Consider the following 20,964-nt stretch of genomic DNA (forward strand, 5'->3'; position numbering starts at 1 on the left):
TCAAATCAAAGCACATTTGTTGTTCACAGTAATCGCTACTCATGCACAAATTCTACGTCTAAGCTACTTCTACAACTATCAGGCCTATACATAGCTTCGGACTGGCCCACCAGGTCAGGGGAACAAATGGCCTTTCGTTCGGGTTCTGAGTCTGCGGGATTCGAAGTTGGTACGGACTGGTAGCTAGGAGCGCCTATCTCGTAGCGAGCGTAGACTTAAGACTTAGGGGCTTTTGGCGGCAGCTGAACCGGTCACTGTCAAGGGTTGGTTCACGTTGCTGAGTGACCCGGTCAAGAAGGACGATTTGAACTTGGGGGCTTAACTTTATAGTCCCCAGGGGCTTCCCGCCTTTCGGGGCTGACCCCGTACCTGGTCCCAAGTGATTGGACTTTGTCCCAATCGCTTGGTTCAATTTCTCCAATACCGGCGCTGTTCCCTGATCGATGGGCGGTTTTGAGGTGTCCGTTAACCTCTTTTGTGTTGGCTCCTGCTGGCACCGAGGAGTTTGGCTTGGCCTTGTTTATCCCAAATGTTTCGATTGTTCCCGGGGATCACTCATTAGTATGTAGATGGTTGCTACATTATTATGCAGGTGGCTGCTTGTATCGATGCTGTCTGGGCTTTTGCAGAGTTTACTACACCGTAAACATGCATCTGCTAGTTTCTGCCTGTGTTGGCTGAATTTCCCTGCAGCCTTTGCTGTTCTCCATTTTACGTCGGGAGATGGCCAACCCAGGTGGCTGCAGGAGGCAGAATGTCTATGGTTCTTTTTACAGATATAGCCAGGTTTGCAATCTAATAATAATAATCTTTGTTAGTGTCACAAGTAGGCTTACATTAACACTGCAATGAGGTTACTGTGAAAATCCCCTAGTCGCCACATTCCGTGCCTGTTCGGGAACATTGAGGGAGAATTCAGAATGTCCCATTCACTTAACAAGCAAGTCATTTTGGGACGTGTGGGAGGAAACCGGAGCATCCGGAGGAAACCCACACAGACTGGGGGAGAACGTGCAGACACAGGGAGAACATGCAGGCTCAGCACAGACAGTGACCCAAGTTGGGAATCGAACCTGGGTCCCTGGCACTTTGAAACAGCAGTGCTAACCACTGTGCTACCGTGCCCTACATTATCTGCAATTTACCCGACAGCTGGCCTGAGAATTGATATGAAGAATGCAGTAGGCTGAGAGGAACATACACCTAGGTGGTAGAATAATGCATTGTTTTAAGCTCATTAATGTTCCTACCTTTCTAAGATAGCTCCCCTTGGACTTATCCCAAGGATAAGTCCTTGGACTTACCAAGGAAGATTTGCTTACAGAATGGAAAATGTTCAGTACATGTCTGCTGTACTTCAGACTCCAAAGAAAATGTCAGTCTTTCAAAGGTTCTTTTTTTTTCTCTTTAAAAAAAAAAATGTTTATTAAGGTTTTTACAGAATATCAACAACAAAATGAAAAAGGAACCCAACAGGGTTAAATACAAGACACAGTCAAAAAACAACCTGCTGCTGCCATTGACCAATGTCTACTGTTCTGCCAGGAAGTCTAAGAACAGTTGCCACTGCCTGAAGAACCCTTGTACCGCCCTCTCAAGGCGAATTTCACCCTCTCCAACTTAATAAACCCCGCCACATTGTTGATCCAGGATGCCAAGATTGGGGGCCTCGCGTCCTTCCACTGAAGAAGAATCCTCCACCGGGCTACCATGGACGCACAGGCCAGAAATGCGGCCTCTTTTGCCTCCTGCACTCCCGGCTCCTCTGCCACCCCAAATGTTGCGAGCCCCCAGCCTGGTTTGACCCTGGATCCTACCACCCTCGACACCGTCCTCGCTACGCCCTTCCAAAATTCCTCCAGCGCTGGGCATGCCCAGAACATATGGGTGTGATTTGCTGGGTTCCCTGAGCACCTAACACACCTGTCCTCACCCCCAAAAAACCGGCTCATTCTTGTCCCGGTCATGTGTGCCCTGTGCAGCACCTTAAACTGTATGAGGCTGAGCCTTGCGCACGAAGATGAAGAGTTCACCCTCCCTAGGGCATCTGCCCACGTCCCTTCCTCGATCTCCTCCTCCCACATACCATTCACCTCCACCACCGAGGCCTCCAACTCCTCCTGCATCACCTGGTAACTTTCCGAAATCTTCCCCACTCCCGCCCGAGAGCACCCTGTCCTGTACTGTGCGTGGCAGCAGTCGTGGGAATTCCACCACCTGCCGTCTGGCAAACGCCCTTACCTGTAGGTACCTGAAGGTGTTCCCTGGGGGGGAGCCCATACTTCTCCTCCAGCTCACCCAGGCTCGCGAACTTCCCATCCACAAACAGGTCTCCCAACCTTCGTATCCCTGCCCTGTGCCACCCTGAAAACCCTCCATCTGTCCTCCCTGGGACGAACCGGTGGTTCCCCGTATTGGGGTCCACACCGAGGCCCCAACCCCACCCCCCCCATGCCACCTCCACTGCCCCTAGATTTTGAGGACAGCCGCCACTACCGGGCTCGTGGTACACCTCCTTGGAGGGAGCGGCAGCGGCGCCATTGCCAGCGCCCCCAGACTCGTACCCACACAGGATGCCATCTACAGCCTCTTCCATGCAGCCCCCTCCATCACCCACGTGCGCACCATCATCGCATTGGCAGCCCAGTAGTACCCACAGAGGTTGGGCAGCGCCTGCCCCCCCCCCCCCCCCCACTCATCTCTACCCCGCTCCAGGAACACTCTTCTCACCCTTGAGTCCCTCGCGCCCACACAAACCCCATTATGCTCCCAATGGGCCCAACAGGTCCATATATTCTTTTATAGAATTCGACCAGGAAACCATCCGGCCCCGGTGCCTTCCCCGCCTGCATGCTCCCTATCCCTTTGGTCAGCTCCTCCAGCCCAATTGGGCCCCCCAATCCCGCCACCAGTCCCTCCGCCTTCAGAAACCTCAATTGGTCCAGAAAGCGGCCCATCCCTCCCTCCTCCAGTGGGGGCTCGGACCGATACAATTCCTTATAAAAGTCCCTGAAGACCCCATTGATGCCATCCCCACTCCGCACACGACTCCCTCCCCCGTCCTTAACTCCCCCGACCTCCCTAGCTGCGTCCCGCTTCTGAAGCTGATGCGGCAGCATCCGGCTTGCCTTTTCCTCATACTCATAAATCGCCCTCTGGGCCTTCCTCCACTGCACCTCCGCCTTCCTGGTGGTCACCAGGTCGAATTCGGCCTGGAGGCTGCACCTCTTCCTCAACAGTCCTTCCTCAGGCACCTCCGCAAACCTCCTGTCTACCCTCACCATCTCCCCGACCAGCCTCTCCCTCTGCTCCTTCCTCTCCTTGTGGGCCCTAAAGGAGATCAGCTCTCCCCTAACCACCGCCTTCAGCGCCTCCCATACCACCCCCACTCGGACCTCTCCGTTATCGTTGGCCTCCAGGGTACCTCTCTATGCTTCCTCGGACCCGCTCACTCACCTCCTCGTCCGCCAATAGCCTCACCTCCAAACGCCACAACGGGTGCTGGTCCCTCTCCTCCCCCAGCTGTAAGTCCACCCAATGCGGGGCGTGATCCGAGATGGCTATCGCTGAGTACTCGGTATCCTCCACTCTCGCTTTCAGTGCCCTGCTCTAAATAAAAAAGTCGATCCGGGAATAAGCCTTATGGACATGTGAGAAGAATGAAAATTCCCTAGCCCCCGTCCTTGCAAATCTCTAAGGGTCCACCCCTCCCATTTGGCCCATAAACCCCCTCAGCACCTTAGCCGCCGCCGGCTTCCTACCTGTCCTAGACCTGGAGCAATCCAGTGCCGGATCCATCACCGTGTTAAAGTCTCCCCCCATTATCAGGCCCCCCACTTCCATATCCGGGATCCGACCCAACATGCGCCGCATAAAACCCGCATCGTCCCAGTTCGGGGCATACACATTGACCAGTACCACCCTCTCTCCCTGCAGCTTACCACTAACCATTACGTACCTACCGCCATTGTCTGCCACAATGCTCGACGCCTCGAACGACACCTTCCTTCCCACCAAGATTGCCACCCCTCGATTTTTGGCATCCAGCCCCGAATGAAACACCTGACCTACCCACCCTTTCCTCAATCTTACCTGGTCTGCCACCTTCAGGTGTGTCTCCTGGAGCATGACTACATCCGCCTTCAGCCCCTTCAGATGCGCGAACACGCGGGCCCGCTTGATCGGCCCGTTCAGTCCCCTTACATTCCATGTTATCAGCCGGATCAGGGGGCTACCCGTCCCCCTCCCCCACCGACGAGCCATAACCCCTCCTCGGCCAGCCACGCGCCCGGACCCCACGCCCGGCCCGTTCCCGACGGCGGCAGACCCCCGTCTCGACCCCCCCCCCCCCCACTCACTCCAGCTCTCCCTTGACCAGAGCAGCAGCAACTCGATTTCCCCCCCCCCCCCTTCGGGCTAGGACCCCTCCTAGCTGCTTTACTCCCCCCACTGCACTTCTGCAAGGCAGCTGACCCCGGCCACTCCTGACTCTCCTTCGACTCCTCCCATTGTGTGGCACACCCTCCTCTTCCATTTCCCCATCCACAGGCTCTCCACCTCCCCCTTCCATCCCAAGCGCGGGAAACAACCCTCGCTTCCCTGCCCCGGCCCCGCCCTGTCCAGTCTTCAGCGCGGAAAAAAGCCCGCGCTTACCACCTACCCGGCTCCGCCACCTCTGACAACTCTGGACCTTTTACAGGCCCAGTCCCCTCACCCCCGACCCGGGCCTCCCCCTCCCCTGCGGGGCCCCATCACACTGCCGGCCATCCACCCCTGTCCCATTTGCTTACCCCCCTTCAAGAGCCCCCCGACCAACCAAACCAAAACAGTGCCCAACCTGCCATAACCACCCTCACCAAACCAGATAGAAAGAAAAAACAAGAGCAAAGGACCCCCCCTCAAAAAGTAACATATCAACCGCAATCCCCAAACGCCCATCCCGACCCTCAATCTGTGTCCAACTTCTCGGCCTGAACAAAGGCCCACGCCTCCTCCGGAGACTCAAAATAATGGTGCCAGTCCTTGTAGGTGACCCACAGTCGCGCCGGCTGCAACATGCCAAAATGCACCCCTTTCCTGTGCAGCACCGCCTTCGCTCGGTTGTACCCGGCCCCCCTCTTCGCTACCTCTGCACTCCAGTCCCGGTATATTCGAACCTCCACGTTCTCCCACCTGCTGCTCCTCTCCTTCTTGGCCCACCTGAGCACACACTCCCGATCAGCGAACCGATGAAACCGCACCAGCACTGCCTGCGGAGGCTCGTTAGCCTTGGGCCTCCTCGCCAGCACTCTATGGGCTCCTTCCAGTTCCAAGGGCTCCTGGAAGGACCCCGCTCCCATCAGCGAGTTCAACATGGTGACCACATAGGCCCCCACGTCCGGCCCCTCCAGGAGGCCTAGAATCCGCAAGTTCTTCCGCCTCGACCGATTCTCCATTTCCTCAAACCGCGCCTGCCATTTCTTGTGGAGCGCCTCGTGCGCCTCCACCTTTACCGCCAGGCCTAAGATCTCGTCCTCGTTGTCGGAGATCTTTTGTCGGGCCTTGCGGATCGCCACCCTCTGGGCCGTCTGTGTCTCCAGCAGCTTATCAGTCGAAGCCTTCATCAGCTCAAGCAGGTCCGCTTTAATCTCCCTAAAGCAGCGCTAGATAACCTCCTGTTGCTCCTGCGCCCACTGCATCCACGCAGCCTGGTCCCCGCCCGCCGCCATTTTGTTCTTCTTCCCTCGCACCTTCTTCGGGTCCAGCACCACTTTTTTAGTCGCCCCGCTCCTGGTAAAAGCCATATACTGTCGGGGACCTATTGTACTCTCCTTCCCACAGCAGGAAACATTGACAAAATGCCGTTGGGGGCCCTGGAAAGAGCCCCAAAGTCCATTTTTTGCAGGAGCTGCCGAATGTGCGACTTAGCTCCGCATAGCCGCAACCGGAAATCTTTTTTCCTCTTCAATATGGACAACCATGCACCACTCTGCTTCTGCTTCTTTACCGACAACAAATGGCTTCTAGGTTTGTGCCAAGTATAAAGTCCATAAAATATCACTTCACATCAGCATCATGATCTGTTGTTGATGCTACAAAATATAATCTGATAACAGTATTTTGTTGGTTATACGGTTTGCCCCCTTTTTTCTTTAAATTTAAAGTACCCAATTTTTTTTTTCCAATTAAGGGATAATTTAGCCTGGCCATCCACCTACCCTGCATCTTTGGGTTGTGGGGGTGAGACCCACGCAGACATGGGGAGAAACTCAGTGACAATAACTGAGATCGAATCCCTCAGCACCATGAGGCAGCAGTGCTAACCACTGCGCCACCGTGCCTCCCCTGGGTTTGCCCCTTTTTAAATGAGTTCACTTTCTATCTCGCCATACAAGATCTCCTAAAAAGCTATACTTGTCATTACCGTAGAATGTTCCCAGCACTGGTAGATTTTTCCCTACACTTCTAACTGCAGCGGGTAGAGTTTAGGGTTAAATTTCAGTCAGTGTGCTTCCACAATAGTAAACCACTGCAGAGGCAAAACGTCAATAATATTTTGCAGTCAAGATCTGTGGCAAATGCATGCAAATAAACGTCATCTGGCTGTGCTATAAAAATTGAATTTCTGTTATCTAATCCAATAAGATTCACTAACTTTAATGTAAACTGTAAATCCAGTGCCCATTTTATATTTGGTAACTACATGCATTGACTGTCACCTGATGGTCGTAAGGAATAATGTCTTTTCAGTTGGCACGCTCGCTTCGGTAGCCTGGTGCAATGCAGAAGAGAGTTTGTTAATTTCTTTTGAGGAGCCTCGGCTACAGGTTGAGTTGTTAACTTTTGTCTTTCTGGTTCTTGGCTGCCAGGGCTCTCAAACCAGCGTTGCAGCCAAAACACCGAGAGCAGTGATTAGTTGGTATATCCATCTTACCCAAGAGAGTTTGTGAGAAAACACTCATTTAGGTTGGATTGCCCTCTTGTTAGTCATATAACAGGGAGACGATATTGTCGCCTGCAGTTGCTGCGTCTGTTGATTCTTATTTTAACATGCCAATTATACTGCTATTTCCTTTGTGCATCTGACCATTTTTTAATCTCTAGTGATTCGTCAGTCCTAATTTGTTGGTGAAATGTCCAGGCCAGTTTTAACCTTGATGGTTGTGTGCAGTTACCATTATTTCTCCCGCTACACTTGTGTGTGGCATGGTCGTCTTCTTGTGCACTATTCCTGTAGATCACAAATGCTTTCACCTCGGCTAATTTAATTTGGTGGATCTCTCTGCCCCTTAGTGGAAGCTTCCTGTCAGGATGAAGATGAAACAATGGAGACCATTGAAGCAGCTGAAGCACTCCTGAACATGGAATCCCCCAATGCCATCTTGGACGAGAAAAGAATGTGTGAGTTTTAAACACGTATGCACTTCCTCTCTCCCTTCCACGTAGCATTTTCCCTTTGACCTCTGAGCCAACCTGACGCGATTGTTTGTGTACGTCTGTTCTCACATAAAATTCCACCTTTTGATCAGATCTTCGGCGCGATGCCCAATTTCTCATGTAATGAATTCTATAGCATCGGTTGCATGAAGACAAATTTCTGGTGCACTCGACAGAATGAAGGAAAAATAGAATGATAACTGATAGAAAATGTCCAGCTGCTACGACAGAAGGCAGTTTTGCGCACTGTGTAGTAAAGAAATCTCTTTGTTGATCTGTCAGCAGCACAGGCACGTTGGTGCCAAACACTCAACATGTTCTACTTGTGAAAAATAAATCCTCAAATCAATGTCTTGTCAACAAAGCCTTGAAAAGTTATTTTCTCCCCTCCACTCCCCCACTTTCCTTCCCTTCCCCTCCCACTTAAATCCCTGTTTAGTTAATCAATTCGCACATTCACTGGATGAAGAAATTGCTGCGTCTGTTCCTCATCTATCTGTCACATCAGATAAGATCCCCGAGGTATACAGCAGGTCTTCAGCCTACATGGCAGGTGATGACGATGATTCTGCAGATGAGTCGCCCAGAAAAAATGCACTCAAACAGAGGAAAAAGAAAGGTAAATTCTAGATTAATGGACTGTGTTAGCGGGGAAAGGAACAAAAAAAAAGGAAGAGGTATTCAGGACCATATTGTGTGGATTTTTGTGTAGTCCAGATTTACTTTACATCTATTTATGTAAAATAATTGCACATTTAATGAGGCAAATCTATTTGTTCTCTGTGCACTTAAAGGATATCTCGGTTTTCGTTAACATTCCTTTCTTGCCGCTTGTTTTTTGCTGTGAGGTAGCATGCAAACTTCTTTGTGGATGGAGCATTCTGCATCTGGCTGATATTTATCAGTTTTGTGCCAATGTTCTCCTGACCTTTTCTCATCATGTTTAAAGAATGCGCACTTAAATTGTGTGTCCAAAATGTGAAACTAAGATGATCTGAATAATATTTGTGTGTGGTTCTTTGTTCTGTGTGTAGTACAACTCCTTTAAAAGACTGACGTCAGAAAGCAAACTCAAACTCAGTAAAAAGTGGCCTATTGCATTTTGGGACCTTAATGTGCTCAGCAGTTGTAATAGTTTTGCATTGATGTGCACCCAAGCACTTGTACAGCAACATGGGAATGGCAATATAGCTGCGTGCTGGGCCTAAGCATAGGATTCTAACCAACCAAGCCACTTTCAATTCAGGCCATTCATGAAGGATTTTCAGTTCCAGAATTAATAAGTTCCAGGAATATTTTGAAGCTCTTTTAAACCACCAGGACCGTTTCTGTGGCTGAAATGCTGTCAACGGTAAATCAATGTTCATTGGGCACAGTTCTGCAAATTGCAGTCATGTTGGTTGTTAACTACTGACAGATGCACAAACACACACACACGTTACTGTGGCCAGCATGTGGTGCTGGCCCATGCTGTAGTTTGGAGAGCAGCGTTAATCAGAGAGCACCACGTGCGCACGCTGAGTAATGTGCTTTGATTTTCCAGGTCGAAAGATGAAACCTACTCGCCCATCTTCACCTGTCACAGCGCCACACCTTCCAATTAAGAAGAAAACTAAGGATGGAAAAGGTAAAGTGTCAGCAGGGTGACAGCTCGACAGTTGTGCAAACATTGTAATTTACCTTTTCAGTGTGATTTTGTTTTTGCATCATCAGCAAAAATGGTGCGATAACACTGAGTGATGGGTCTGCTGACACTGCAAAAACATGTTTTTCTTTTTGTAGTCTTTGCTGTTCCACTTTCACCTCCCTCTTTTTCTCCCCTCCACTTCAGAATTAGGCTTTATCAGTTTTAAACATAACAGCTTACATTGAGAACATATAACATAGAACAGTACTACAGCACAGTATAGGCCCTTCGGCCCACGATGTGCCAACCATTTATCCTAATCTTAAGTTCAACCTAACCTACACCTGCTATCCACGTGCCTGTCCAAGAGTCGCTTAAATGTCCCTAATGACTCTGACTCCACCACCTCTGCTGGCAGTGCATTCCAAGCACCCACCACTCTCTGTGTAAAGAACCCACTCCTGACATCTCCCCTATACCTCCCTCCAATCACCTTAAAATGATGTCCCCTCGTGACAGCCATTTCCGCCCTGGGGAAAAGTCTCTGGCTATCCACTACATCCATGCCTCTCATCACCTTGTACACCTCTATCAAGTCGCCTCTCTTCCTTCTTCGCTCCAGTGAGAAAAGCCCTAGCTTCCTCAACCTTTCTTTATAAGACATGCCCTCCAGTCCAGGCAGCATCCTGGTAAATCTCCTCTCCAAAGCATCCACATCCTTCCTATAATGAGGCGACCAGACAATACACAATATTCCAAGTGTGGTTTAACCAGGGTTTTATAAAGCTGCAGCAAAACCTCACGGCTCTTAAACTTAATCCCGCTGTTAATGAAAGCCAACACACCATCTGCCTTCTTAACAACCCTATCAACCTGGGTGGCAACTTTGAGGGATCTATGTACGTGGACCCCAATTTACTGGCACTTCTGAAGAATCAGGAAGGAATCCTGAATGGCCAGTCATTCCATTGCTTGAGAAAGATCTGGAATGTTTTTGTGATTAAAGATCTAAGAAACAAAGATTTAAAAAAAAAAAAAAAAATCTTGTTCCCTTATTGCATAATCTTATCATGAGAAATGGTCTCCGAGCATACAGCAGGTATAGTTCCAACATAGAACTCTTAAATGATGGTCTGCAGCAGAATTTATTGGTGTTACTCCTCCCTCTCTCATTTACCATGTATTTTTTTAAAATAAATTTAGATTACCCAATTATTTTTTCCAATTAAGGGGCAATTTTAGCATGGCCAATCCACCTACTCTGCATATTTTTGGGTTGTGGGGGCGAAACCCACGCAGACACGGGGAGAATGTGCAAACTCCACACGGACAATGACCCAGAGCCGGGATCGAACCTGGGACCTCAATGCCGTGAGGCAGCTGTGCTAACCACTAGGCCACTGTGCTGCCCTCATTTACCATGTATGCACATGGGCTGTATCCTTGATCTACAAGGGTTCGGTACTCAAAATGGGATCCATTCTCCAGGCTCTCGTCACTCATTTTGTCCACCAAAAAATATCATTACAACTCCTCACTTTATTGCTCTCTAAGTAGCTGCTGTCGGCACAATGCTTTGTATAAGGCAAACAAGTATGGTATCAAATTATTGAGCACTAGGGCTATTTGGTCCATAGTGCCTGGAATAACAACAGGCCAAGTTACTGATCTTTCTGAGGCTGCCAGGGCAAGATGTTGAACAGGGATGAGGCACCTCTGCAAATGGAGGATGAGAGATAGACAGCTGGGGAGTGTTGGTTATGTTTCTGCAGCATCTGACAGATCAGTATTATTGCAGACCTAGGGACAAGCTGCCTGACAGTACTTTTAACCTCGGAACCACAGCTGCAGCAAAAGACTCATTCATTTTATTAGTGGAGGAAAAATCAAGCTCTTTGTTGTTTTCTGAGCAGAATTAAAGGGAGTAATTTTAACCTAACTCGCTGTGTTGGAACACACAGGATCCAATGGTACGTTGGTTTTACACTCTGCCTATCACTATTTCAATGTAGAGAAAATGGGTAGCAGATAAACCAGTATTGCACCTGAACCTGTTTGTTTCCCAATGGACGGTTCAGGTTAAAATTTCCCACAAAGTGTATGAAGTTTAATTACTTCGACAAAAGAACAGGCAGAGTCTCCTGCAAGGCTCAGGAAAATGGAAGACCTTTATAAAATAATGGCTAGATGCCACAATGCTTCCAACAACTTTCCTTACCACTCTGCTAACCTATACATTAACAGTATGATAGGTGCTGTCTAGTATAAGAATTTTGTTTCATTCTTTCACAGAATGTGGGCGTTGCTGGCTAGGCCAGCATTTCTTGCACATCCTTAATTGCCCCTGAGAAGGTGGTGGTGAGCCCTAACTTGAAATGCTGCGGCCCATGAAGTGATGGTAGAGCCACAGTGCTGTTAGGGAGGGAGTTCCAGGGCTTTGAAGGAACAATGAAAAGGAGTCGTAGAGCTTTATAGCACTGAAAGAGGCCTTTAGGTCCATTGTTTCTGTGCTGGCAGTCAAACACCCAGCCTAATCCTATTTTCCAGCACTTGGTCCATAGCCTTGCATGCTACTGCGTTTCAAGTGCTGCTCTAAATGCTTCTCAAGTGTGCGTTTTCCTGCCTCTACCACCCTTTCAGGCAGTGATGTTGCCAATGTTGTCAAATGATACCACCACAAGGCTTTACCGGATATCGATCAAGGATCACACAACCAGTTAGTCAGTTCAAGTTCAAAGTTGGTTTATTTACACACAAGGATTACTTCGACATGCAGCACAAAACACTATAAGTTAAACTACACCTAACAACTACAATAACCTATACTTAACTTCAGGGCAACCGGCTCTATGCAGATGGACAAGGCCTTTGTCCAGATCTTGCGTGGCTGGGTGGAAGAAGTGGCTCTGTTTCTGCTGGGCTCATCCGTCTGGTAGCGATCGTTGGTCTTGAACTTGTCTTCTGGTCGTAATGCTCCACTTGGGTTGGCATAGGCCGGATCCAAGAGATACCGAGCACATGGCTGTGTCTCTTCTTATCCCTCTGGGATTTCACGCTCTTTGGGGCGGTCCTTAACTTGGACCCAATAATTCGATAGGCTTCGATCACTGCCTTCGATTTTGGCTAATAAAGGGGCGGGTGCCTTGATGGCTGGGCGTGTCCTTAGTGGTCAATGACCTTGGCTGTGTGGGCTCCCTGAGTAAAGGGAGTGGTGCCGATTAGTCTGTATTTCTATCGGTTACCTGAGTACAGTTCTTTTATGCTGGGGAAATGGGCCATTAGAATGCAAACGAGCGGGGGATTCGATTGCGTCTAGCTATCTGGGTTGCAAATACACACACAAGTTCTGAGTCTGTCCGAGTCCTGGGTTGGCCATATTTCCCATAGTCCTTTGCAGGTGGCCATCTGAGATGGCTACAGTGAGTTCCGGATTTGCACCACCCTCTGGGTAAGAGTTCTTTCCCTCAAATACCTTCTAAATCTTCTGCTCCTTATATTAAACCTTTTGACCCTGGTTATTGACTCCTCTACTAAGGGGAAAAGCTTCTTCCTATCTACCCTATCTATATTACTCATAATTTTGTACACCTCAATTAAGTTTCTCTCCCCCCCCCCCCCCCCCCCGCCCCATGCCTTCTCTGTTATCAAGGAAACCAACCTCAGCCGATCCAGCATCTCTTCATAACTAAAATGCTCGGGCAACATCCTGATGAATCTCCTCTGGCAACCTTCCAGTGCAATCACATCCTTCCTATAGTGTGGCAACCAAACTGCACACAGTACTCTAGCTGGAGGTTAATGAGCATTTTATATAGCTCTCTCAAAATCTCCCTGCTATTGTATTCTATGCCTTAGCTAATAAAGGCAAGTATCCCATATGCTTTCTTAACCACCTTTTCTACCTGTCCTGCTGCCTTCAGGGATCTTTCGACATGCACCCCAAGGTCCCACTGTACTTCCCAGCATCCTGCTGTTCATTTTATACTCCATTGCTTTGTTAGTTGATACATTTTGGGAGGACTATCACATTCAGGATTAAATTCCATTTGCTACCTTTCTGCCCACCTGACCCACCAATCTGTATCATCCTGTAATCTTATGCTTTCGTCCTCACAAGCTTGTATTGCTTGTTTGGCTCTTATTCCGCACTATCACCAATCACTATTTGTTGATATACCATTTGTCAATGTACTCTGTCTATTATCCTTTTGTCTACTATGTACATACTGTGTACATTCTACTTTTCACTGTACTACGGTACATGTGACAAATATCAATCAAATATCTATCAATCAATCACTATTTACCACACGACCAATTTTCGTGTCATCTGCGAACTTGCTGAACAGACCCCCCTCATTCATATCTAGATCATTAATGTGCACTACAAACAGCAAGGGATCCCTGAAACACAATGGGACGCAGGTTTCCAGTCACAAAAACAACTGTCAACCAGTACACTGGAGTAGTACCGGATGATTGGAGGGAGGCGAATGTTGTTCCCCTGTTCAAGAAAGGGAATAGGGAAATCCCTGGAAATTGCAGACCCGTCAGTCTTCCGTCTGTGGTGAGCAAAATATTGGAAAGGATTCTGAGAGATAGGATTTATGATTATTTAGAAAAACATAGTTTGATAAAGGTAGTCAGCATGGCTTTGTGAGGGGCAGGTCATGCCTCACAAGCCTCATTGAATTCTTTGAGGATGTACCGAGACACATTGATTATTTTAAAAAAAAATTTAGCGTACCCAATTCATTTTTTTTCCAATTAAGGCACAATTTAGCGAGTTCAATCCGCCTACCTTGCACATCTTTTTAGGTTGTGGGGGCGAAACCCACGCAAACACGGAGAGAATGTAAACTCCACACGGACAGTGACCCAGAGCCGGGATCGAACCTGGGACCTCAGCGCCGTGAGGCAGCTGTGCTAACCACTAGGCCACCATGTTGCCCTATCTTGACAAATACATGAATAAGATGGGAATAGAGGTTTACGGACCCCGGCGGCTAACCCACTGCGCCACCGTGCTGCCCACGAGACACATTGATGAAGGTCGGGCAGTGGATGTGGTGTATATGGATTTCAGTAAGGCATTTGATAAGGTTCCTCATGGTAGGCTCATTCAGAAAGTTAGGGGGCATTGGATACAGGGAGATTTGGCTGTCTGGATACAGAATTGGCTGGCCGAAAGAAGACAGCGAGTGGTAGTGGTGGAAAGTATTCCGCCTGGAGGTCGGTGACCAGTGGTGTCCCGTCAGGATCTGTTCTGGGACCTCTGCTCTTTGTGGTTTTTATAATTGACTTGGATGAGGTAGTGGAAGGGTGGGTCAGTAAGTTTGCCGATGACACGAAGGTTGGGGGAGTTGTAGATAATGTTGAGGGTTGTTGCAGGTTACAACAGGACATTAACAGGATGCAGAGCTGGGTTGAGAAGTGGCAGATGGCGTTCAACCTTGATAAATGTGAAATGATTCATTTTGGAAAGTCGAATTTGAATGCTGAATACAAGGTTAAAGGCAGGATTCTTGGAAGTGTGGAGGAACAGATGGAACCTTGGGGCCCACGTACATAGATCCCTCAAAGTTGCCACCCTCAAAAGTTGCCACCCAGGTTGATAGGGTTGTTAAGAAAGCATATGGTGTGTTGGCTTACATTAACATGGGGATTGAGTTTAAGAGCCGCGAGGTTTTGCTGCAGCTTTATAAAATCCTAGTTAGACCACACTTGGAATATTGTATCCAGGTCTGGTCGCCTCATTATTGGAAGGATGTGGATGCTTTGGAGAGGGTACAGAGGAGATTTATCAGGATACTGCCTGGACTGGAGGGCATGTCTTACGAAGAAAGGTTGAGGGAGCTAGGGCTTTTCTCACTAGAACGAAGAAGGCAGTGAGGTGACTTGATAGAAGTGCACAAGGTGATGAGAAGCATGGATAGAGTGGATAGCCAGAGACTTTTCCCCAGTGTGGAAATGGCTGTCACGAGGGGACATAATTTTAAGGTGATTGGAGGAAGATATAGGGGAGATGTCAGAGGTAGGTTCTTTACACAGAGAGTGGTGGGTGTGTGGAATGCACTGCCAGCGGAGGTGGTGGAGTCAGAGTCATTAGGGACATTTAAGCGACTCTTAGACAAGCACATGGACAGCAGTAAATTGAAGGGGTGTAGGTTAGGTTGATCTGAGATTAGAATAAATGGTCGGCACAACATCGTGGGCTGAAGGGCCTGTACTGTGTTGTACTGTTCTATGTTCTGTGTTCTATTACCCTCTATTTCGTACCACTCAGACAATTTTGTAACCAATTTGCCAAATCTCCCTGATTCCCATTGGCTCATACCTACTTAATCAGTCTCCCATGTGGGATCTTGTCAAAAGCCTTACTGAAGTCCATGTAGATTATATCAATCGCACGACCCTCATCTGCACACCTGATCACCACCTCGAAAAATTCAATCAGATTTGTTAGGCATGACCTCCCCCTCACAATGGCATGCGGATTATCCTTGATTAATCCTTGCCTCTCCCAAGTGGAGATTAATTCTGTCCCTCAAGAACTTTCTCCAATAATTTCCTTACCACTGTTGTTAGACTCACCGGCCTGTCATTACCTATTTTTTACCCTACTTCCTCTCTTGAACTAATGGCACCACATTACCTGTAGTCCTCTTGACAACTCTCCTGTGGCCAGCGAGGATTTGAAAATTAGCGTCAGAGCCCCTCCAGGATATTCTTGGACAATTTTCCAAATTGACAGGTGGGTGCCAGCGTTGCAGCTGTACTGGAACAGCTTGTGGCGCAGCAGGTTCTGGAGCACAGGCCTTCAGTACTGTTGCCGGAATATTGTCGGGTCCCATTGCCTTTGCAGAGTCCAGTGCCTCCAGCTGTTTTGTGACCTCAAGTGGTGAAAATCAAATTGCTGAGGACTGACATCTGTGATGCTGAAAACCTTAGCAAGAGGCCAAGATAGAGTTCAAGTAATGACAAACTATTCACTTTAATAGATTAATTTGACAGTTCCTCCATGGTATCAATAAATGTTTATATCATAAAACAAAATCCAAGTCCGGCAATTCTGTAAGTTAAAAAAGACCTGTGTCTAGTCTGTTACAATAGAAATAATTATTTAGGTTTCCCAAACAGAGATTCGGTGGTGACAAGTTAGTCAAACAATTAGTGCAGACTTCAGTTTCCTTACAAATCAGCAAATATAATCAATCCGATCAAGTGAGAAAGTAGCAATGGGAAGCTCTGATAAAACCAACTCTTATTGGATCACCCTAGAAAAAATTCTTCAATCTTGACTTTGTGTGAATGCATTTGAGAAAATCAGTTTTGCTCTTTCCTCATGTCTTCTTGTTGAACTGTTTATTGTGGCTTTTAAAATAGCTGAACAGTAACCTAGTCCGCCACCCTTTCATGATGTTTTGCTTTTTCCTTTTGTAGGCAACACAATATATCTCTGGGAGTTCCTCCTGGCTCTCCTTCAAGATAAAAACACTTGTCCGAAGTACATTAAATGGACGCAAAGGGAGAAGGGAATCTTTAAGCTAGTGGACTCAAAGGCCGTGTCCAAGCTGTGGGGAAAACACAAAAATAAACCTGATATGAACTATGAAACAATGGGCAGAGCCCTTAGGTGAGTATGGCCAGGAATCATGCATTCTTCACAAAATGGCGGTCAGTTCAGTTTTGTTGGACACAATATAATAGCCAAAGCATTATTTATTGTTTTACCTTTTGTGAGTTTTTAAATAATTGTTTCAGGTCAGGTCCTAATTTTCCCTTCGTCTGTTCTTGTCTCTGTTTTCTTTTATTCTGCATTATTGAGCAACAAGTTTAATTCTGAATGATGTTTTCCTTTTAGGTATTACTACCAGAGAGGGATTTTGGCCAAAGTGGAAGGTCAGCGGCTGGTCTATCAATTCAAAGAGATGCCAAAGGATCTGGTGGTCATAGACGACGACTCAGCCGAGCACCCTCCGTCCAATTTGGTGACCTCATCCGGCTTCACGGCAACATCGCCGGCAAAAAGCAAAAGCGCCGCCCTCGGAACTTTTCAGTTGCAAAATGCGAACAAAGTGACAGCCATGCCACAGAGTGTGCTGGTGCAGCACATCAAGCAGGAACACCCTTCTGGCTGGGCTGAAGCAAGGAAGGCAGGAGGACAACAGGGTCAATTTTTACAAACCATCCAGGGGTTACAGAGCAATCAAATCTTTCAGCAAGGATCACCAGATGTCTCTAAGGTTGCTGTAACTATGTCATCAGCTGGGCACGCAATGAGGTAATGATGAACTTTACTGCAGTTTTACTAATTTGCAAATAGGTTTTGCACAAAAGGCAAATTGCACCATTTTGCACAAATGGCGACTATCATGTGTCACATCTCGCTACTTGTTAAACTTAGTCTTCCGAAATTGTCACTTTGAAAGTGTATTTTGGATGGCTGTAAACTATATAACTTCATCCTGTTTTCAAAGCTATTTCTATTACGTTTACCCAATGTATCTGTATCACCTGGCTTGTATTTTTAAGGGATTGGGTTCGTAGGATCAAGTTCAAGGATAAAGATGCTATTAATAAGACACAAGCATGCTTTCCAAAATGGGCTGGGAAGTTGGGGCAAGTCCTGGGAGACTAGATGCCGCAATGTGCTATGATTGAGTTAGCAATGTTTGAATAACATGGTTTGCAGTGCTTTGGCAAGGAAAGGATATACACTGGCTTTTGGAGCGGAGGGAAAAAAGGATAAAATGCCTCTGATTAAATGAGCATCCTTTGCAAGTTTGTTGAATCATCTGCTTTGGAATGTAAACTGATTTTTTTCAATGCCTTTAAATGTCTTTTTGGAAGGATTTTACTAGTAGGTATTCTCACTGACTAATTTGGTGTGCTGCAGGTCTGCAAATTGCTTAATTATTGTTTCCTTTTCCTTTAATCCAGCAGGACAATAAGTGTCCCTACCCAGGTTCCTGTGGTGATGACGTCTGGCACACATGCGGTCGGTACTCTAATGTTGCAAACGATACCCCTCACAACAATGCTGGCTGGAACAGATACATTGAACAACTCTCCTTCCAAAGTTATTTTACGTGCCATTCCATGTTCCGAAGGCTCAAAGGAAACCATCACCATCCAGGCCACCTTGTCTCCCACAGGTGTTGATGGCTCCAGCTTATCTGAGATCCAGCAAGCCCAAGTGATTGCCGCCAGTCTTTCGTTATCTGATGGTGGATTTCAGCCTGTGATAAACCACTCTATGCAACCTTCGCCCGATGCCATCACACAACTCGTGACCATTAGTAGCAATGGTCAACCAATGGTTGCCCATCGTCCAGGCAGTGTAATTGCCACAGTCCTTAAACCACCCGAACCCATTCTGGACACACCCGAATTCCAGACTACAGTCACGAGTGCAAATGCCGCCAGTCCTGAAGTCAGAATGGCAGAAATGGAGAAGGAACTTGGACCTAGTTCAGATGGCGAGCCAAACTATCAGCACCTCGAAACTGTGATGCTGAGCAGCACAAATGGTATTGCGACATCTGTCATAAAGGTTGAAGGAATAGACAAAGACTTTGAAGCTACTGTGCCAGGCTCTGAAAACCTCAACTGTTCATTGTCGCACAGCCCAAATTGTGCTCTCACCCCTGTGGTGACACTGGAAGCCAATGAAGATTGCTCGGTACTGAATCTACATCCAGACCACAGGCATGATCAGGATAAGACTCCTGTGGTAACCACTCTGCACGACACCATGCCATTTCTGAAACTGGAAAGTGCCCAGATGCTTTCTCATGCAGCGAGCATGCTTAACTATCCCAGTCACATGGCTCCCAGTCCAAGTGCCATATCCACTTCTGTAGTGGTTAAAACAGAGCCAACAAATTTGTAAATACTGTAGAAAATCATATCTTTGTATCTTTCATATATGTTGGACCCTTGTTTGTCCAATTATAGTCATTTGGAGGATTGTAAATAGGCAGTTATTGATTCATAATCTTGGTCAGAATATTTAATACTGTACCCAGATAACACACTCAATATCATTTTGAAATCCATGCATCAATATCTGTAAAATATTCAAGAGACCTAAAAGCTGCAATAATTTTGTCAAGTTTTGATGAAACGTCAAAACTTCACGCTCTTTGCTTCTTTCGAAGCCGGCTTTCCCTTTTTTCTGCTGTTGCACCAGGAATAATTAAGATGGGTCTTGATCCAAATGTGCTTTTACCTGGGTACCGCAAAGGTAGACACTCCGGTAAATGTTTTAAATGTTGTAAGTTGAACTGCTCCGTTGCAACGGTAAACTTTCTTCAGCCCAACTGAGCATGTGTTCTGGTGACCAGTTGACAGAGCATTGCACTGGCAGGTCATCAGTTGGGTTTATGCAACCTGCTTTGAGGGGTTCAGAATTCGAATCAATTGGAGTGAGTTAAGATTGCACTCAAGTGTGTCAGGGACATGAGAATCGCTTATTGTCACGAGTAGGCTTCAATGAAGTTACTGTGAAAAGCCCCTAGTCGCCACATTCCGGCGCCTGTTCGGGGAGGCTGGTACGGGAATTGAACCGTGCTGTTGGCCTGCCTTGGTCTGCTTTCAAAGCCAGCGATTTAGCCCAGTGTGCTAAACCAGCCCCCAGTTAATCCAGCAGTTGTTTGCTGTGAATCCAGTTCAGTTGTTTGCTGTGGCACATCTTTCGATTCCAGAAGATGTGCCCAGAGCTAAAGAAGTCATAAGATCCCAAATATTTTCCTGTAGCTCTGTACATAGTCTTTTATTTGGTGCGTGATGATGACATCCTTTGAGGGTACTTTGTTCCTATTCACATGCTATTTGTTTATCAACTTCTCCCCGGCCCTCGCAAAAAAAAACATTAAGTCCAACTTAATTATCCAAAGGGCATAATTTGAGTTAGGCTTCAACAAAACTCAGCCTTTTTTTTTGACAATATATCCTATTTATATTTTGTAACTTTGTTGCTGAAATCCTCCTTTAAGGAATTTAGATTTCTTACCAGGAATATGATGTCAACCAGATTTAGAAAATAATATTGAATGTAATTTTTAGGTCACCATAAACATGGTGCTAACTAACCACCAAGATGAAAATTTTATATCTAAATTGTTAATGCCTTGTAGGTTTGTGCAGAATGTTATATTTTTCATATATGTAATATGAAGAAAATTCTTCAGGAAAAATGTGAACTGGGATATTTTATAAATGGTGGGATTTTTTTTCCAAACAAAAAATTGTAAATATTTATCTTTGATATAACAAAAAGTCTACATTTACTGAGGTGTACTATTTCCTCTTTATGCTCTGTGTTTTGATCAGGTTCTTATCGTTGTAAGTGGGATGGATATGCTTTTGTTCAGTGCTTCATTCAGAGGCCTACTTGGATACTGCAGCCTCGTCAAGTAACAAGTCCTGTGGTAGAGTGAGGTTTCTTTGAAAAGAAATAAAACCCTTTTTATTTTACAAATTGTATAAATAGACTGGCTATCTTTTTGAAACCATTTTGCATGTATGAGTGAAACCGCTTGAGACTCTCCGAGGAGGTTTCATCAGAACGTGCTTGGAACATGTTCCTGCTGCTTTTCTTGGCACTCCGGCAGCTGGGTTCATGCAGAGGTAGGTACGAAGAGCTGCCGCCTGTATTAGCAGCGTGGAGAGGAAACCTTTACCGCAGGTAGTTTAACCTATTCTACTGTAGAGCAAAGAGCACATAGGTCAAGTAAGCTAAAGGAAGGACAATGACCCTGTTAAAATGTTCTGTTAAAACGTTCTTCTAACTGTTTTTTAAAAAAAAAAAAAAAAAAAAAATTTTGAATGCCAATTAACGGGCAATTTAGCGTGGCCAATCCATCTACCCTGCACATCTTTGGGTTGTGGGGGTGAGACCCATGCAGACACAGGAA

At 46.8% G+C, this 20,964-nt stretch overlaps 1 protein-coding gene across 9 annotated transcripts in view; it reads left to right on the forward strand.

Moving 5' to 3' along the window:
• The window catches only part of LOC140420974 (ETS-related transcription factor Elf-1-like), a 371,469-nt gene extending 350,941 nt beyond the window's left edge, over window positions 1–20,528 (forward strand). For 8 of the 9 annotated variants that reach the window (XM_072505189.1, XM_072505193.1, XM_072505192.1 and 5 more), the window contains 6 exons: window positions 7,273–7,380; window positions 7,856–8,035; window positions 8,960–9,043; window positions 16,487–16,679; window positions 16,908–17,327; window positions 17,987–20,528. In XM_072505189.1, the coding sequence (XP_072361290.1) occupies window positions 7,273–7,380; window positions 7,856–8,035; window positions 8,960–9,043; window positions 16,487–16,679; window positions 16,908–17,327; window positions 17,987–18,938 (1,937 nt within the window). In that variant the 3' untranslated portion in view covers window positions 18,939–20,528. The remainder of the gene's footprint in view (window positions 1–7,272; window positions 7,381–7,855; window positions 8,036–8,959; window positions 9,044–16,486; window positions 16,680–16,907; window positions 17,328–17,986) is intronic. The other variant, XM_072505195.1, reaches the window with a different exon arrangement.
• Window positions 20,529–20,964: the final 436 nt, after the last annotated feature.

Source organism: Scyliorhinus torazame, chromosome 5 (assembly GCF_047496885.1).
Source record: "Scyliorhinus torazame isolate Kashiwa2021f chromosome 5, sScyTor2.1, whole genome shotgun sequence".
NCBI lineage: Eukaryota > Metazoa > Chordata > Chondrichthyes > Carcharhiniformes > Scyliorhinidae > Scyliorhinus > Scyliorhinus torazame.